Here is a 19,506-nt window from a genome sequence, read left to right as displayed (position 1 = left end):
GTGGTCCAGTGGTTAAGACTCTGCGCTTCCACTGCAGCGGGCACGGGTTCAATCCCTGGTCGGTGAACTAAGATCCAGCAAGCCACGCAGTGTGGACCAAAAAGAAATCAAATTGAGTACGCTCAGATTCCAGTTTTGCTACTTACTATGTAACCTTTAGCAAAATAATAAAATACTTATGGTCTTTGGTTTCCTTGACTGTAAAATGATGGTAATACTTATAGCAAAGGATTGTTGGAGGATTGTATGAGGTAATATGTGTAAGTTCTTAGCTTAATTTGTGTCATGTAGCAAGTGCATAATACAGATTTGCTGTTATTTCATTTCCTGAAAAGAGAAATTTTTTAAGGAAAGCAAATGACCTCCCTTATATATATTTCCTATAGGAGGTAAGAATATGTAAAATATATTTGTGAAAGTGTGTATAAACAACTTATTTACATGTATACATGTTTTTTCCTGATTCTTGGTTTATCTTATTTTCCTCACATGTGAATTCTACTTTTGTTTTTTTCCACTTAACTCCAGGTTAGGTGTTTGTGTTTGGCTTCATTTTACCTTCTTACCAAATCAAGGATTTGTCTCCAAAGTGAACAGGAATATATCTCACTGTGTGAATATTTTGGGGTGGAGAACCTTAAGTCTTTGAACAGAATTGGGTTTAGTTATGACAGTTCTCTTTTTAAAGCTGATCACAGGACTTCCCTGGTGGCGCAGTGGTTAAGAATCCGCCTGCCAATGCAGGGGCTACGGGTTCTCGCCCTGCTCTGGGAAGATCCCAAATGCTGTGGAGCAACTGAGCCCATGTGCCACAACTACTGAGCCTGCGCTCTAGAGCCTGTGAACCAAAACTACTGAGCCCATGTGCCACAACTACTGAAACCCACACGCCTAGAGCCTGTGCTCTGCAACAAGAGAAGCCACAGCAATAAGCCCGCGCACCGCAACGAAGACCCAACTCAGCCAAAAATAAATAAATAAATTTATTATTTTTTTAAAAAGCTGATTAGTATTTCCTTTGATTTTTAGGAGCCCAGTATAGTCTTCTAAAGCAGAACCCATGTCTTTTATTAAACCACCTCATTTGATTGAGAAAAAAGACCAACGTGTATTCACTGAGTGATTATTATGTGCCAGGCACTAGGATACGGTCACGAACAAAATAAGGTCCTTGGGCATTTTCCTTTTCCTTCTCCAGGACAAGATCTTTCAGTATTGATTTAACATATTGCTACCATCATATTACATGTGGTTCAAGCAAAACTCGTTCTTAAGGTATAGTAAAGATTTCTTGGGATACATTATTTTATGCCAGAGCAAACCAATTCTAGGAAAAAATCTCTAACTCTTGAGGAATCTTTATCGTATGCCTGTGGTTTATCAAGGCAGTCCATTGGACAGTTAGGCCTTTGGGGTATCAGTGGGTTAAGTCCTCTGTTCAGAGTCAGATAAAAACCATCATTCTGCCTCCTGTGCCTTCCAACAGAAGGCGTTCAACAAGTATTGATTGTATACAGTTGGCCCTCCATATCGTTCTGCATCTGTGGATTCAGCCAACCACAGATCAAAAATATTTGGGGGAAAAGAAATTCCAGAAAGTTCCAAAAAGCAAACATGAATTTGCCTCATTCCGTCAACTATATAGCATTTACACTGTAGTATTTACAGCTATTTATGTAGCATACACATTGCATTAGATATTATAAGTAATCTAGAGATGGTTTAAAGCAGCAGTCTCCCACCTTTTTGGCACCAGGGGCCGGTTTCGTGGAAGACGATTTTTCCATGGATGGGCTGGGGATGGTTCAGGTGGTAATGTGAGCGATGGGGAGTGGCAGATTAAACTTTGCTCACTCACCCGCTGCTCACCTCCTGCTGTGTGGCCCGGTTCCTAACAGGCTGCGGACCACTACGGGTCTGCAGCCTGGGGGTTGAGGACACTTGGTTTAAAGGATAGAGGAGGATGTGCTTAGGTTATATGGAAATACTATGCCATTTTGTATAAGGGACTTGAGCATCCCTTAGGTTTTGGTATGTGTAAGGGGTCTTGGAACCAACTACCTGCAGATACCGAGGGAGAACTGTACTTTATGCCAAGTACTGTGCTAAGCCCGGGGGATAGAGCAGTGAATAATGATAGGCAAGAATCACTGCCATCATGGTACTCACTTTCTAGTGAGTGGTAAGATAGATATTGTATACATGGATATGATGTCATAGCATTCCAGTGATAAGTGTTCTGTTTTTTTTTTTTACTATTTATTTATTTGGCTGTGTCGGGTCTTACTTGCAGCAAGCAGGGTCTTCGTTGTGGCACGCAGGATCTTTTAGTTGCGGCATGTGGGCTTTTAGTTGTGGCATGTGGGATCTAGTTCCCTGACCAAGGATCAACCCAGGCCCTCTGCATTGGCAGCACGGAGTCTTAACCACTGGACCACCAGGGACGTCCTTCAGTGATAAGTGCTGTAAAGGAAATGTAAACAAGGTAAGGGGATATTAGGTAGTTAGGGAAGTCCTTTGAGGCAGTAGTATTTGAGCAGAAATCTGAATGATACGAAGGACCCCATGAATCTATCTGGGGCATAAGCATAAGTGCTGAGGCAGTAGTGTGGTGTATTTCAGAAATGGGAAGGAGCTGGGACAGAGTAAACAATGTAGGGAAGAATAATAGAAAATAGGGAAAAGAGGTAGCCAGGGCCTAGATAATGTAGGGACTTTTAAGACTTGACTAAGTGTCTAGGTTTTATTCTGGACTTGATAGGAAGCTCTTGTGGGGTTTTGAGCAGGGAAATGACTTGGGCTAATATATACACTTTGGAAGGCAACAGTAATGCAACCAGAGTGATCAGTCAGTAGGAGGTTGTGATATTTGAGGCAAGAGATGATTATGAGTTGAACCTAAAGTGTTATCAGGGAGATGGATTTGGGGATATATTTTGAAGGTAGTAGGGAGGATAACCTGGATTGGATGTGTGGTCTGAGTAAAAGAGTAAGTCAAGAATGATTCCAGTGATGGCCTTAACATTTGGATGCTATTTACTGAGATGACGAACACTGGGAGAAGCAGGTTGCGGGAATGCAGATATTAAGTTTGGTTTGGATATACTGACTTCAAGTTTTCTATTAAATGTTTCTGGTTGAGATATTGAGTAGGGCAGTTGGGTATCTAAGTCTCAAGGTTGGGGCAAATGTAAATTTGGGAGTTGATCAGTGTAGAGATGCTGTTTAGAGCCATGGGACTTCATGAGATTACCTGGATAGTGAATGTAGAGAAGAGATGAAGTTCTTGGACTGAGTTGTGGAGTATTCTTGACACTTACTAAAAATGCCAGGGTTGAAAGAATCTTTTGATAATTTTAGGGATAATACTTTGCTGACTAAGAAAACCTAGCAAGTACTAACTAGTCAAGACATAGAGACAAAAATAAAATGGTTGAGGAACAAGTTGCTATTCTTTTATCTGTTAAATAGCTCTTTGTGTCGCAGAGCTCAGAACACTCATTTTATGTGAAATTAAGAACCAGAGTGCCTATTTCTACTTGGTTACTCTGAAAAGATGGCCAGAATAGTCATTAGCTTCCTAGATATCTGTTGTGGAGGGCAACGTAAGGTAAAACAAATAAATACAAGTTTATAAAGTAATGAATGAGGTGTCAAAAGAGATGAAGCTGCTTACTCATTAACAACCATTTCTAGCTTTGAAAATTTACAGAGTAAGAATGAGATCAAGCTGTCTCCTAATTTCTTATGTAGCCTATCATTGGGCATTGTTATACCTTCCTTTTATTAAGCTGGTTTTTCATCTGTGCACTTAATTAGTCAACATACCTAACCTGCTAGAATACATTTGTAAGATGTAACTAATACTTGTAACTCTTAGGGGCTTAATATCATTTAGGTCGACTTACTGCATTTTGCAGGACATGTTTTTCTGGATGTGGGTAAAGATCTATGTAAATACATTTGAGGTGTCAGAAATTGGAAGGAACAGAAATGACAGACAACAAAAGCAATCACAGTGTATAGGTTTTTTGTTTTGGTTTGGTTTTTTTTTGGCTGCATTGGGTCTTCGTTGCTGCGCGTGAGCTCTGTCTAGTTGCAGTGAACGGGCTACTCTTTGTTGCGGTGCCCAGGCTTCTCATTGCTGTGGCTTCTCATTGCGGAGCACGGTCTCTGGGCACGCAGGCTCAGTAGTTGTGGCTTGCGGGCTCTAGAGCGCAGGCTCAGTAGTTGTGGTGCATGGTCTTAGCTGCTCCACAGTATGTGGGATCTTCCCAGAGCAGGGCTCGAACCCATGTCCCCTGCATTGGCAGGGGGATTCTTAACCACTGCGCCACCAGGGAAGTGCCTATGTTTTTTGTTGTTAAAAACCTATCAGGAACCCTCTTAGCTAATGCATGAAACATATCCTCTTGCTTGAGCACATGACTTCACACTTGCCGATCCACCTCTACCATTAGGAAAATGTAGGGCCCATCTGTTGAATTGGCACTGTGCCTAAAGGCTGGTAGTTTTGGACTTCGTCAGTCCAGGAAAAGGAATTAATTCCAGAACATTAAGGGGAAACTTTTCTAGTAACAACATATTCCCTGGAGTTTTTCTGATCTCTTGTTGCTGTTTTACAGAAATCACCAGAGAATTAAGGATCCATATCATGTATGGATCCTAAGTCTAAGTCAGAATTATCATTTGTATATATTAGAGAGCCTGTTCTCTTCCATGTAAATGGTGTCCTTAAGAAAACATTAACAAAAATTTCCAGATAGTTAGAGGCAATCTTCTTAAGTAGAATTGAGATGTTTAAGAAAGTAGTATGATTGGGATTCAGATAAGCCTCGAAAAATATTTCTAGATGAATCTGTTCCACACAAATTTGGAAACTATTGACTGAGACTTAGAACTAGGTGATTAAAAGTGGCTACCTCCAAGTTTCTTGTTTCATAAGCATCTTAATTATGAATGTTATGGAATGACAGTTGCATTATTTACTTGTTCTTCAACAGGAATTGCATTTAAAAATGGACATAAACTCACATGGGATGGTGGTGGTTAGATGGTGGTTTAAGTAAATCTTTGCTGTACTGTCTGTTATCTGGCCACCTTCTTTTTCTCTTCACCATTTTGATAATGCAATAATTTATGGAGAATCATTAGTTAAAGCAACATACCAGTGTTAGAATGGCAGACTGGGTATAAGAAAAGTAATTCTCCAAAATCAGTAAAATGGCAGCAAAGTGATAATCGTGACCCACCCTGATTGGCTTCCAGCATACAGTTACCAAGCCTCCCTAGCTATATCCCACACACATCTCTGAAATGCATGCGATTTCTGAATCCAAACCTGACCATGTGCCTTGGCAGGACACACTCTTTAGCACTCTTCAAGATCCTGCTTACCTCTTTAGCTTTGTGTCTCACTGGGCTTCCTACCCTTGTGCTTCAGCTGTTTGGAACTGTCATCATTCCCATACACGGTTCGTTTATATCTCCATGACTTTCATGTTCCTCCCAGTGCCTGGCCGCTTAGAGAACACCCACCCAACTTCTGAGACAAAGTTCAAGTTGATGCTGTGAAGCCTTACCTGGGCACCTCCCCTCTTTTGGTGAACAGTATGCACTCATTTGTCTTTGGCATATACCTAGGAGTGGAATTGCTGGGCCACAGGGTAAGCATATTTTTATCTTTAGCAAATACTGTCAAACGGTTTTCCAAGTTGATTTTATGACTTTATAACTTTATCAGGCTCTACATCTTCCCCAGCTTTTGGTGTTGCCATTCTTTTAAATTTTAGCCGTTTTGGTGGGTAATAGTATTTCATTGGTATTGATTTGCATTTCACTGATGACTGGTGAGTTTAAGCAACTTTTCATGTGTGCGTTGGATGTTTGGACATCCTCTTGTGAAGTACCTGCTCTTAATATATATTCTGAATGCAATTCCTTTCTCAGATATATGCGTTGCAAATATCATCATCCAATGTATGGCTTCCCTTTTCACTCTCTAGGTGGTGTCTTTTGATGAACAGAAGTTCTCATTTTTCATAAAGTCCCATTTGTCTTTTTTTTTCCTGATCTAGTTTGAAGAGGCATGTAGTTGTGGGTAGGAGGAAATGGAGAATTACTTATTAATAGGCATAAAGTTTCTGTCAAGCAAGATGAATAAGCTCTAGAGATTTATTGTATAGCATTGTATGTATAGTCAACAATAGTGTATTGTACACTTAAAAATTTGGTAGATCTCATGTTAACTGTTCTTACCACAATAAAACAAAATAATAAAAAGATAAAGAGGTGTGTAGTAGGTGGCAGTCTATTGAATGGAAACAAAAAGGAGAGGAATACATTAAGGAAATAGCTAGTCAGTATTAAGATAATGGAGTTAGAAAGTACATCCAAAAGCTATTGGGTTAGTTTTCTCAATTTCATGTATATATGAACAAGACTTGAGAGGTGTGTGCTTATGGTACTTATGTATATTTCAAATCTTTTAAAAATATGTTTTTATTGGATTTGTGTTTCATTATAAAACTTACACAAATTCTGTAACAGGGCAAGGAAAAAAATATTTATAAACAAGATTTTTCCCGTTTACTTCCAAACCTTTTCCCCTAAAATAACCAGTGCTATCAGTTGATGTATAATCATTCATATTTATTTCTATGTGCATACAAATACATATTTTTTTCTACTCTTTACAAATATGAGCTCATGCTTGCATTTTTACTTAAAAATAGCATACATGGCTGTATATTTGTGTGTGAGTATATATATATTTAACTGTTTTTGTGTATGTAGCACATCAAGGACTGCTATAAGTATCCTTTTATTGGTGCTTTTATTTTTCTATGATAGAAAAGATCACTTTCCAAAATGATGGTGGCCACTAGTGCCCTCTGTCCCACCTTGCCAGTATTAGTTGTTATCAGTCTTAAATTTCAACCAAAGTGATGAGTGAAAAATATCTTAATTCACACCTCCCTGACTACCAGTGAGGTAGATCATCTTTTTATGTTTCTAATTATTTCTGTGTCTTCTGTAATTGCCTGTGCATATCTCTGTATGTCTTTTCTTACGTACTACTTTATAGAATAACTTTGTATGGTAGAGATATTAATCCTTTTTCATGTTCATTATATTTTCTCCCAATCTGTTGTTTGTCCTTGATTTTGTTTACATCTTACATCACGGTATATAATGCTTTTATGTAATCAAATTGGTCACTTTTTTTCCTTTATGGTTTCCTGATTTGCTTAAGGTTTCTCAACCATAGGCTATAGAAATATGCACCAATACTCTTCAAGTGCTTTTATTTGTACATGTAGCTCTTAAATCCATGAGGAAATTATTCTTTTTTTAATTAATTAGGCTGCATTGGGTCTTCGTTGCTGTGCCTGGGCTTTCTTGTTGCAGTGAGTGGGGGCTACTCTTCGCTGCAGTGCACAGGCTTCTCATTGTGGTGGCTTCTCTTGTTGCGGAGCATGGGCTGTAGGTGCACAGCTTCAGTAGTTGTGGCATGCGGGCTCAGTAGTTGTGGCACACGGGCTCAGTAGTTGTGGCACACGGGCTTAGTTGCTCCGCGGCATGTGGGATCTTCCCGGACCAGGGCTTGAACCTGTGTCCCCTGCATTGGCAGGCGGATTCTTAACCACTGTGCCACCAGGGAAGTCCATGAGGAAATTACTCTTGTGTTTAATGAGGAATGGTTCTAACTTTGTCTTCTCCAAGTAGATAACCAGTTAGGTCAACATGCAACAAACATATATCAAATAACTCAGCTTCTTGCCATATTGAAATCTGTTAATTGAAAAAGGTTTTTTCAGGACTGCCACTAGTCCATAATCTGTTTTTATGTAAACTAGGAAGGGAATCCCTTCCACAAGAAACTTTATTTTGATCCACCAGAAAAATGTTAAATAGCTTTATTGAGATATGATTCATGTACTATACAATTCACTAATTTGAAGCATACAGTTCAGTGGTTTTTAACATATTCATATAGTTAATGCAACCATCTCCACTATCTAATATTAGAACATTGCATCTTGGTACCCATAGTCACTCCCCATCCCAGGTATTCCCCTTTTACCCTAGCCCTAGGTAACCACTAATCTACTTTCTGTATGGGTTTGCTGGGTTTGGACATTTCATACAAATGGAATCTTACAATGTTGTCTGTTGGAACTGGCTTCCTTCATTTAACATAATGTTTTCAAAGCTCATCTATGTTGTAGCATGTATCAGTACATCTGGCCCTCCATATCCATGGGTTTCACATCCGCACATTCAACTAACCATGGATTGAAAATGTTTGTTGGGGGGGGCTTCCCAGGTGGCGCAGTGGTTGAGAATCCACATGCCAATGCAGGGGACATGGGTTTGAGCCCTGGTCCGGGAAGATCCCACATGCCGTGGAGCAGCCAAGCCCATGCGTCACAACTACTGAGCCAGTGCTCTAGAGCCCACGAGCCACAACTACTGAGCCCACGAGCCACAACTACTGAGCCCACATGCCACAACTACTGACACCTGTGCGCCTAGAGCCCATGCTTCACAACAGGGGAAGCCACTGCAATGAGAAGCCTGTGCACCGCAAAGAAGAGTAGCCCTACTCGCCGCAACTAGAGAAAGCCTGCGTGCAGCAACGAAGACCCAGCACAGCCATAGATAGATAGACAGACAGACAGATAGAAAGAAAGAAAGAATGTTTGGGGGAAAGAATTCTGGAAGGTTCCAAGCAGCAAAACTTGAATTTGCTGCACACAGCTGTTTATACAGCATTTACATCTTATTTACAACTATTTATGTAGCATTTACATTGTATTAGGAATTAGAAGCAATCTAGAGATGATTTAAATGCATGTAGGTTATACACAAATACTATGCCATTTTATATAAGGGGCTTCAGTATTTTCGGATTTTGGTATTTGTAGGGGTTCTGGAACCAGTTATCCGCGGATACTGAGGGATGACTCTACTTCATGCCTTTTCATTGATGAATAACATTTCATTGTATGGATAATGTTCCTGTGAACATTTGTGTACAAGTTTTTGTGTAGATAAAATTTTTTACAATATTTATTTATTTATTTATTTTTGGCTGCGTTGGGTCTTTGTTGCTGCACGCAGGCTTTCTCTAGTTGCAGCGAGCGGGTGCTATGCTTCCTTGCTGTTTGCGGGCTTCTCGTCGTGGCTTCTCTTGTTGCAGAACATGGGCTCTAGGCACGGTGGACTTCAATACTGTGGCACGCGGGCTCAGTAGTTGTGGCTTGCGGGCTCTAGAGCGCAGGCTCAGTAGTTGTGGCGCACGGGCTTAGTTGCTCTGCGGCATGTGGGATCTTCCCGGACCAGGGCTCGAACCCGTGTCCCCTGCATTGGCAGGTGGATTCTTAACCACTGCGCCACCAGAGAAGTCCAAGATAAATGTTTTCATTTCTCTTGGGTATATGCCTAGGAGTGAAATTGCAAGGTTATGTGGTAACTCTGTTTAGCCTTTTGAGTAACTGCCAGACTGTTTTCCAAAGCAGCTGCACCATTTTACATTCCGACTCCAATTTTTTCACAGAAAAGTTTTATGGAAAATAAATATAATGTATTTACAATGTAAATGGTACCCTCTTGGAAACGACTCTTTTGTTTAGTGTATAACCAAGTGGATTGGCCCTGAGTTGACAGCGCTTAATCCTGGTCAGAGTGTAATAATTCACTAATGAGAAAATCTTTCTGACGTTAACTTCTGCTTCCCTCCTGTTGCCATTTTAGAATTCCCTAGGGATAGAGTTCAATGTCCCTACATGTTCCTTGCAACCATGGACCCATCCCTCCTTTTTAATTTAATTTTATTTATTAAAAAAAATTTTGTTTGTTTTTTTGTTTATTTATTTTGTCTGCTCTGGGTCTTAGTTGTGGCATGCATGCGGGATCTAGTTCCCTGACCGGGGATTGAACCTGGGCCTCCTGCATTGGGAGTGAGGACTCTTACCCACTGGACCACCAGGGAAGTCCCCATCCTTCCTTTTTTTAAAAAACAGTTGAAGTTATATATATTCGATTTGTATTAACTTTGCTTGTCAGGAAGAATTAAGTAAGCTTTGATTAGATTATCTGTCTGACAGTCGATGAGTATAGTTTTTTCCTAAGGATTAGCTTTGGGAATTCTTTCTGTGTATATTTTCCTCTTGTGGCTTACTAATTATAATTTATGTCTGCTATTTCACTTTCCTGTTCTGAATTTCTGAAGTAGTTTGTTGGTATAATAAGTATTTCTTTGGTCATGAGACACATTCTTTCCTCCCAGTTTAATGTTTCTGAAAGTAGGAAATAATACAACTGATAATTACGTTTAATGTGGTAGTGGCTTATAAAAAAATTTCCTCCTGAAAATGCGGTCATTGATTCATGAAGCCTCTTAGAATCAGTGGCATCTTGGAATTTAAGAAATATATACAATACATAAATATAAAAATAGCTAGATTTACTGGTGATTAGTACTTTGAAAGTTAGGAATTGTTGGTGATTGTCCCTGTCTTTTAAATAAAGGGTTCTGTAGCTGAGTAAAAAAGCTTAATTTGTCCAGCTTTTTAAGTGTAGTTTTTGTTGTATAAGTCATTTAGGGACATAGTTTAAAATTTTTTGGTATCTTCATGAAGATATTTTAGCTTTTTCTGATTTCAGTGACTTATGTAACATCAGTGGTTCAGTGGTTTAATGTAAAACATCTTAAACCAGTTAGGAAACTGCTTACTCTTTTACTGGTGATATACATAGAGCTTATTTTTTAAGTTATAAAAGCAGTATGAGATTAAATAGTGTTTAGACAATTAAAATATCAGTTCTGTGCTTCCCTGGTGGCGCAGTGGTTGAGAGTCCACCTGCCGATGCAGGGGACACAGGTTCGTGCCCCGGTCCGGGAAGATCCCACATGCCGCGGAGCAGCTGGGCCCGTGAGCCATGGCCGCTGAGCCTGTGCATCCGGAGCCTGTGCTCCGCAACGGGAGAGGCCACAACAGTGAGAGGCCCGCATACAGCCAAAAAATTATATATATATACACATATATATATATGTGTATATATATATCAGTTCTTTAATATTTCAATTTTCATTTTATCTGTTCTCTATATACGTGATTAAAAATATAGTAATATGCATGTTGGCTTATTCAGTCAATAGATACTTATTGAATGCCTTTTATGGTCCAGGAACTTTACTAAGGATATAGCAGTAATAAGGCAGATAGGATTCTTATTCTCATGAAACAAATGGTCTAGTGTAAAATATGGATATTAAGCATATAGCTTACTGGTATGATAAGTTTTAAGGGACTTACAGTATGCTATATGACCCCCTAACAGGGAGATCTCCCCTGGTCTAGGGGGTTAGGAAATGTCTCCCTGATAAAGTGACCTTTAAGCTGAGATGGAAAGGATGAGTAGAAGTCATCAAAGAAGCAGGTAGAAAAGAGTACTAGGCAGAGAGAAGTAACTATGTTCTCCTAGAGGGAGGAAGACAGAGACATTTGGGGAACTGAAAAGTACTTAGAACACTTGTATGTCACACATATGTTACTGCTTTTGGGGCTTTTATTTGCCCCTGCTGTGCTTATAGAAGAGTGGGAAGAGTGTGGCTAGAGTTAGGTAGGGGCTGATAATAACAAAAAAGTAAACGTAAACAGTGGTGTGTGTGTGAAGTACTTTTGTAAGTACTACTCATGTATTAGTTCATTGAACCCTAACAACAGTTTCTATTCATGGATGAGAGAACAAGGCATAGAGTGCCTTGCCCAAAATTAATATACCAGAACTGGGATCTGAGCCTGTGCATTCTGGATCCAGAGTTTGTGTCTTTAACTACTGTACCATACTGAAAATTTAAGTTATAAATTATGATTAGGATAAGGGAGTTTTATATCCAAAGGTCAGTATGAAAGCATCCAAAGGTTTTAAGCGGAGAAATGACATAATTAGATTATTTTTAAAATCATCCTTCTGGCTGGAGGAAGGGACTGGAGGAGAGCAAGGTGGATATACAAAGGAGTTAGAAGGCCACTACTATATTTTGGGTAGGAATTGTTTTTTTGGACAACTCAGTGGCAGTGGAATAGGAACTATGTGTAATCAAAAATTATTTACGTGGTTTTCACAGGTTTTGGTGTTAGGTTGAGAAGTCAAGGATGATCCCCACATTTCTGTGACTACTTAGCTAATATGATATATTCTAAGAAATATTATGGTCATTTATAAGAATTTTAAAGAGCATGAAACCCAGGACAAATTAAAATGCACAATGAGCTATGAATTTTTAAAAGTTTTGTATAGTTAATTTATATCTGGTTTTGAATGTTGAGAAATACAACAATGATTACAGTCTCTAACTATGTTTAATAAAGACCACAAAGGAAAATGAAAATTGATCATAGATGAGTCAAGCTAGATTTTACTTATTTTAAGCTAAAAATCTGCAAACATTGTTTAGTCTGCATTGTGTTAATTTTAGATATGTACTTATCCAAAAAAAATGTTATTTTTACGTATTAGGGAAAGTTAATAAGATAAATTACCTTTCTTACCAAGTTAAAACTAAAACTTATAAAACTCCTTTTATTTTATGTTCATATATTGTCATACTGCCTCCCTCTGTATATATCATGTGCCTATATTTCCATCTGTCTACTTGACCTTTCTACTTAAATGTTTCACAGGCATCTAAAATTAAACACGTTTATTACTGAACTCTTGATCTCCCCTTCTGTGTCATTCTGGCAAACAACTTATAGACTGCTAGCCCCGTGAGGGCAGGATTTTTGTGTTTTTTTGCAGTGCTCTGTAAGTTTCTGTTACATAATGAGCACTTAGTAAATATTTGTTTAAGGAGTGTCTAAATGGTACCACCATACAATTCTATGATTGCTCAAGTCTTCGTATTTTATTTCCCTCCCCTACTACTTCTTACTGATAAATCATATCTATTATACCTCTAAAATATCTCTTAATCCATCCATTCTTTAAAATTTTCCAGTGCTACTACCCTAATCTGTCAATCTTATGACTGTTATTCCAGAATCAACTTTTACTATTTTTCTAATCATTCTCCCACAGCAACCAGAGAAGTTTTCTTAAAATGTAAATTGTATCATTACTCTCCTTTTCAGAGCTTCTTTTTGAATTCCATATCTTTCATGTAGGCCAACAAGACCTTCTGCAAGCTATTTTCGTTTAACATTCCATTTTCGTATTGTGCTGTTCTCCATTTGGTTTACCTACTGTTAACCTTTACAGTCTCAGGGAGTTTTTACACCCACTGTTCCCTATTTTTGGATCATTTTCACCTCCACATTTTGCCTGACTATTCCCTGCTCGTACTGGGTCTCAGCTTATAGTTACATGTTTTTCTAAGATATGTTCCCTGCCCCTCCACGTTTCCTTGATATACTACCTCACATAGTAGTACCTTCACATTTATTAGGAGTTATATGTATTTGTATGATCAGTCATTCATTTGTATCCCCTGCTAAATTTGAAGTTCATGACACCAAGGACTATATTTGTATTACTTATGACTATATCTACAATGGGTATCACAATTCTCAAAACATATTTAGAGACTGTGAAAATATTTATTGAATGGATGAAGGGATAGATTAAGAATGGTGAATCCATAAAGGAAATGGTGGACTGGTTAGAGAGGTAGTTGGAGAGCCAGTAGAATGTGTGATCATAGCAGCCCGGTGAGAGTTTCAAATATCAAATATGCCAAATGTAGCAGAGAGGAGTAATAAGATGAGGACTAAAAATGATCTTTGGGAGGCAGAATAACATAGTGTTTAAGAGGAGCCAGGCAGACCTAGACTCTGCCTTTTATTGGCTGTTAACTTGTCTTTTCATCTCTAAAAAGAGAAGAATAATAGTAACTACCTCATGGTGATTGTGAGGCTTAAAATGAGATAATCTGTATAAAATTTTTAGCATAGAGCTTTGCACATATTAAGAGCTCAGTAAAACTTTGGTATTTTTATTATTTTTAAATTGCTAATGCTAAATCCACTGTAAGGACTCAATATTTGTAGTACTTAGAAAATATATACAGTTGACACTTGAACAGAACGGGGGTTAGGGGCGCTGACCCTCCAAGCCGTCGAAAATCCACATAGTCAGCCCTCTGTATATGCGGTTCCTCCACGTCTGTGGATTCAACCAACTGCAAATCATGTAGTACTGTAGTGTTTACTATTGAAGAAATCTTCATTTAAGTGGACCTGTGCAGTTCAAACCCTTGTTGTTCAAGGGTCAACTGTAATTAGCAATTTTCTAAAAAGTTTGTTCATAGCTAAAATGATCTGGGAAAAAGGGCTTCATGTGGTAGATTAATGTTAGTTTCCCTTGAATTTGGGCTAGACTGTTTTGGATTGTTTCAATGGTCTGAAAATGTAAATCCCAAAGTTGCACGTGAGATGAATGTTGAATTTGCCTCTTTGAGCGTGAATGAAGAGATTCTAGCATTCTTAGTTCTGTGTTTCTCCTTGCAACTGTGTTTTAAATTGAATGTATTATAGTAGGAACCAGAATAAGTTGTGTAACAACATAGCATCCTTGCCCCTGGATGGAAGACCTAGATTGTATAGATACATCTTTCCAAAAGCTGAAAGAATATCATTCACAAAGAACATTGCTTTGAAAATTCAAAAACAACGTCTGGCAGCTGCTGTAGGGACTGCTTTTCAGGCAGTTTACATTTAGTAGATAAAAGCATTCTTTGTTGTGAAGTATCTTCAGAACTTGGATTTATCTTTACTAGAAACACTTAAATTTGGTATGTGGAGTTTGCCAATCATGATTTTCCAGTCTTACTGCCTAAGTGGATTCACAGAATATGCCCAAAGGATACTATTCTTTTTTCTCCTTGATCAAGTTAAGGAAACGTAATAGTTCTCTATTCCTACATACATTTCTAGGGTAGTGATCAATATTTTCAAATTAATTTCCTTTTCAGTTTATTGATACTCTGCTATTATTTAATAATCTGTGTCACTTGGTTTAGTTTTTTCCATTTTTAAAATGAAGAGAATCATGCTCTCCAAACCCTTCTCTGGAATGTTTTGAGAGTGAGTAAGTGCTGGTAAAAAATGCTTTGAGTTCTTTGGAAGAAATACAGAAATTCTACTTTATATATTTATAAATATACATTAAGACTTCTGTAATTCTTCCATTATGAAAATCAAAAATTATAGGGAAATTTTAAAATGTGTGTACTTGTGAGTAGTGTATGTAAAAGTAGTTGTTTTTGTATAAATTATTATTTGTTTTTATTCCAAAAAGGATTTCTTTTAATAACTAACCAATAAGATATTTGGCAGGTCCATCAGTTCACCATTAGTAACACGAAACCCTGGATGGGCATTTGAATTTAAGAAACAAGAAAGAGGAGGGAAAAAACTAGAAAAGGAATAAATTGAAGCCAATAACATGTAACCCACATAAGGCATGGAGTTAATTTAAATATTTATTGACTACCACCTATGTGCCAGGTACCGTTCTTGATGCTAGAATAGTACATTGAACCAAATTGACAAAAATCTACTTCCATGTGGACTTTACATTCCAATGGAAGCGTGTAGACAATAAATAAATATATTGTACACCAGATGGTGAAAAGAGCACAGGAGAAATAAAACAGGATGAGTGTGAGAAGAGGTGGGATGGGTGTTTTTCTATTTTGTAAAGGGAATGCCTCTTCTATAAGTTATATTTAGGCAAAGACATGATGGAAGTGACCGAGCAAACCATGCAGTGATCTGGGGAAAGGGTTTTCTAGTCAGGTAGAATAGTAAGTGCAAAGGCCCTTAGATAGTATTTTCGTTGAATTTGAAAAACAGAAGAGTACCTGTGCCCCTCCCCCCCTTCTTGGAACTAAGTGGGGAGACTGGTAGGAGATGGAAGAGAAGTAGAGGGGATTGTAGGGAATTTAGACCATTGTAAAGACTTTGGCTTTTACTTTGAGTAAAATGGGAAGCCATTGAAAGGGTTTTTGAGCAGAGGAGTGACATGATATGATACAGGCTTTAAAAAGATTATCCTGCTGTTGAGAAGACTATAAAGAGATACAAAGGCTGAAACAAGGAACCAGTCAGGAGGTTATTGAAATAAATAGTACAGGGCAGATATTATCAGTTGGATCTGATTGGTAGCTGTCAAATTAGTGAGAAATAGGTTCCACATATATTTTGAGGGTAAAGAAGACTTTTCTGACCGAGTGGACATATGGGGCATTAGAAAAAGAAAGGAATCACAGATGATTCAAAATTTTTGGTCTAAATATTTCTGGTTGGAGTTTCATTTATTGAGATGACTAAGCCTGTGGGAAGAACAGATTTGGGGAGCTTGGCGAAGGTGAATTGACTTTGGACATGTTAAGCTTGAAGTGCCTAATTATTAACTATCTAGTCAGCGTGTCAAGTAGGCATTTAAATATATGAATCTGGAGTTCCAGGAGGGGTCTCAGCTGTTCTCTGTCTGGGCATAGAAATTTTTGAATCATCTGTGTTAGATGGCATTTAAATTCAAAAGACTGGATCTGGTCATTTAGGAAGTTAGTGTAGACAGAAAAGGAAAGAGCACGCCCTGGGGGCACTCCAGTGTTTATAGAGTTAGGGGAGAAAAAGAAGAACTGGCAAAGAAGACTCCTTAATCAAACACTTTAGTACTTCTGCACTGAAGTGTATGACTGTTCATAGAAATTGTGGTAATTAAGACCAAAATGGATCCAGATCAGGTCAGGTCACATTTTGTCACTAGGGTGTTACGAGAAAACTTTTGATTTTCAGAGTTTTGAATTTCAGGATGTGAACACATCGTGGGGAAGACAGGACTTTGTACTTTTAAAGGAAAGAAAGCACATGGCACAGAAGCAGAAATGAACATGATTTGTTAGGGACAGTAAAGAAAACAGAATTTTTAAAAAATATTTATTTATTTATTTATTTCGCTGTGTGGGGTCTTAGTTGTGGCACGCGGGATCTTTGTTGAGGTATGCGAACTCTTAGTTGCAGCATGTGGGATCTAGCTCCCTGATGAGGGATCAAACCCGGGGCCCCTGCATTGGGAGCTTGGAGTCTTAGCCACTGGAGCACCAGGGAAGTTGAAGAAAACTGAATTGACTAAATCATAGAGGATGTGTGTTGGGAAGTAAGGAAAGATTAGTTTGAGAAGTTAGAGCCAGATTACGAAGAGCCTTGAATGCTATTGTGAAGTGTTAATATATGAAGTGGTAGACAACAAGAATAATTGTCATATGCAGTTGATTTGAAAATTACTCTTTCAGCTGTTTGTGTGAATGAATAGAATAGGAATACACTTTAGTCAGTTGGCCAGTATTTGTTGAGTACCTACTTAAAATGCTGCTAGCACTGCTAATAAAATCGTCGGCACCTTCTATTGAGCCTTGCTGAGTGCCAGTCATGGGGCTATGCATTCTACTTACATTTCTTGTAGGAGTTGTAAAAGTTGTATCATATGATCTTTGCCTTTGAAACTCTTATAATCTTGTTGAAAGAAAAGTCTTAAGGCACATAGTTTAAACTATAAAATATTCTACTGCATAAATGGAACTTTCTGAGGGATAGGATGTTCTTTTTTTTTCCAGATACTGGTCCTGGATCTTGATTTGGATATATGCTTGAAATAAAGGCTAGTCTGTCAGTCCTCAAGAATAGTGAATTATTTTGTTTTGGTTTTATATTCTCTAGTCACTAGATTATATGCCAATCCTATACGGTTTCCTGAGGATCTTTATTTATGAGAAGGGGGTTGCCCTGTGTGGATTATTCAGATTCTCTGTTAAGGTGTACAAACTATTGTAAAATAATAAATCTACGTTCTGGTTTTAAAATAATTTATAGATTTGGGAGATTGAAGCATGACCGCTGACTATTTGCTATTGGGAAAACGTGTGAAAATATATTTCTGCTGTTTAGAGTTTTTATAACAATTGTTCTAAATCATTTATATAATTATTTAATGTTTGTCTTTCTCACTAGAGTATAAGGCTTGTAAATTTAGGAATTGAATCTGTTTTGTTGAATACTGTATTTCCAGGGTGTTGCACAGTGCCTGGCACATGATAGGTGTTTAGAAATACTTTTTAATGAATGAATGAGTAAATGAATTCAGAGTTGAATTGTAAACCAGCAATAGAGATAATTCCAGCCTAAGAGTCCTAACCTAAAAAGTCTACCATCTCTTATAAAAAATATTGGAGTGCTGAAACCAGCCCAAAACATGGTTCTTTGCCTTCGGTGAAATTGATTTTATTTAACTAAAATGTAAGAAACACATTCCTTTGAAACTGAGGAGTGTTAAAATATATGATATTATTTTTGTCTTAGACTGTGTTTGCTTTACTGTCAGTTGCAGAAGCTTGTTGCTTGAGTTAGAACAGTGGATCTTAAACATTGATTTGCACCATACCACTACAGCTTATTTATGATATCTGGAGAATAATAAACTTATTCTGAAATTTAAATTTATTTATAACTAAATGAATTTAAATCCATTTTGAAGGGCATTTTGATCCATTTTAACTGATTTTCGGTTCTTCCTGATCTTCTTCTCCTCCCCCTATACCCACTTCTCATGTTAATAATTGCCTCTGTTCTGATAAATTTTTTGTTATGGTCTATCCTGCAGAGAAAGAGATGCTGGTTGCCAGTTTTGGAGATCCCTGTTTTTTATGGAACACAGTTCTGTAAAATTTTCATAAGATTCCTTGGCAATAACATACACTTGTGATGGACCCTAGAAATACTGCTATGTTAGGATTGGGTTCTGATTCCGAAGGATTTTCAAGAAAGAGTCCCTCTGCCATCAGTACTGGTACACTGGTCAGCAAGAGAGAAGTAGAGCTAGAGAACAACACAAAGGAGGAAGAGGACCTTCGCAAGTGGAATCGGGAAAGAACCATCGAAGCAGGGAAAGATGATGGTTTGACTGATGCACAGCAACAGTTTTCAGTGAAAGAAACAAACTTTTCAGAGGGAAATTTAAAATTGAAAATTGGCCTTCAGGCTAAGAGAACTAAAAAACCTCCAAAGAACTTGGAGAACTATGTATGTCGACCTGCCATAAAAACAACTATCAAGCACCCAAGGAAAGCACTTAAAAGTGGGAAGATGACAGATGAAAAGAATGAGCACTGTCCTTCAAAGCGGGTAAGTAGAATTCCCAACAATATGTGATGATTAACAATCTTTGGATTTCTCTATTAATTTTTATCGAACCTACGTACATATTTTAGGAATTTTGATTTTAATCTTTTTATGTTATTTCCAAATAGTCTGTTTTGTGAGCCAAAACAGGCCTTGAGGCTTGTCACAGATATGAGTGATGGTATAACCATGTATGCACTTGTAAAATTACGGCAAATATTTTAAATGGGGTATATCCAGATTACTGCTCCTACATGGCCTAGTGGAAAGAATATTGATTGGATTTTTAGTTAGGAAACCTAGAGTTGAATCT

At 38.0% G+C, this 19,506-nt stretch overlaps 1 protein-coding gene across 8 annotated transcripts in view; it reads left to right on the top strand.

The window, feature by feature from the left end:
• The window catches only part of ASH1L (ASH1 like histone lysine methyltransferase), a 205,285-nt gene that overhangs the window by 8,112 nt on the left and 177,667 nt on the right, over positions 1 to 19,506 (top strand). For 5 of the 8 annotated variants that reach the window (XM_067728086.1, XM_067728081.1, XM_067728085.1 and 2 more), the window contains one exon: positions 18,676 to 19,196. In XM_067728086.1, the coding sequence (XP_067584187.1) occupies positions 18,777 to 19,196 (420 nt within the window). In that variant the 5' untranslated portion in view covers positions 18,676 to 18,776. Of the gene's footprint in view, positions 1 to 5,512; positions 5,667 to 18,675; positions 19,197 to 19,506 lie in introns of all 8 variants that reach the window. The other 3 variants (XM_067728083.1, XM_067728084.1, XM_067728080.1) reach the window with 1 other exon arrangement.

The sequence above is a fragment of the Pseudorca crassidens genome, chromosome 2 (assembly GCF_039906515.1).
Source record: "Pseudorca crassidens isolate mPseCra1 chromosome 2, mPseCra1.hap1, whole genome shotgun sequence".
Taxonomy (NCBI): Eukaryota; Metazoa; Chordata; class Mammalia; order Artiodactyla; family Delphinidae; genus Pseudorca; species Pseudorca crassidens.
This window is presented reverse-complemented; position numbering and strand designations above follow the sequence as displayed.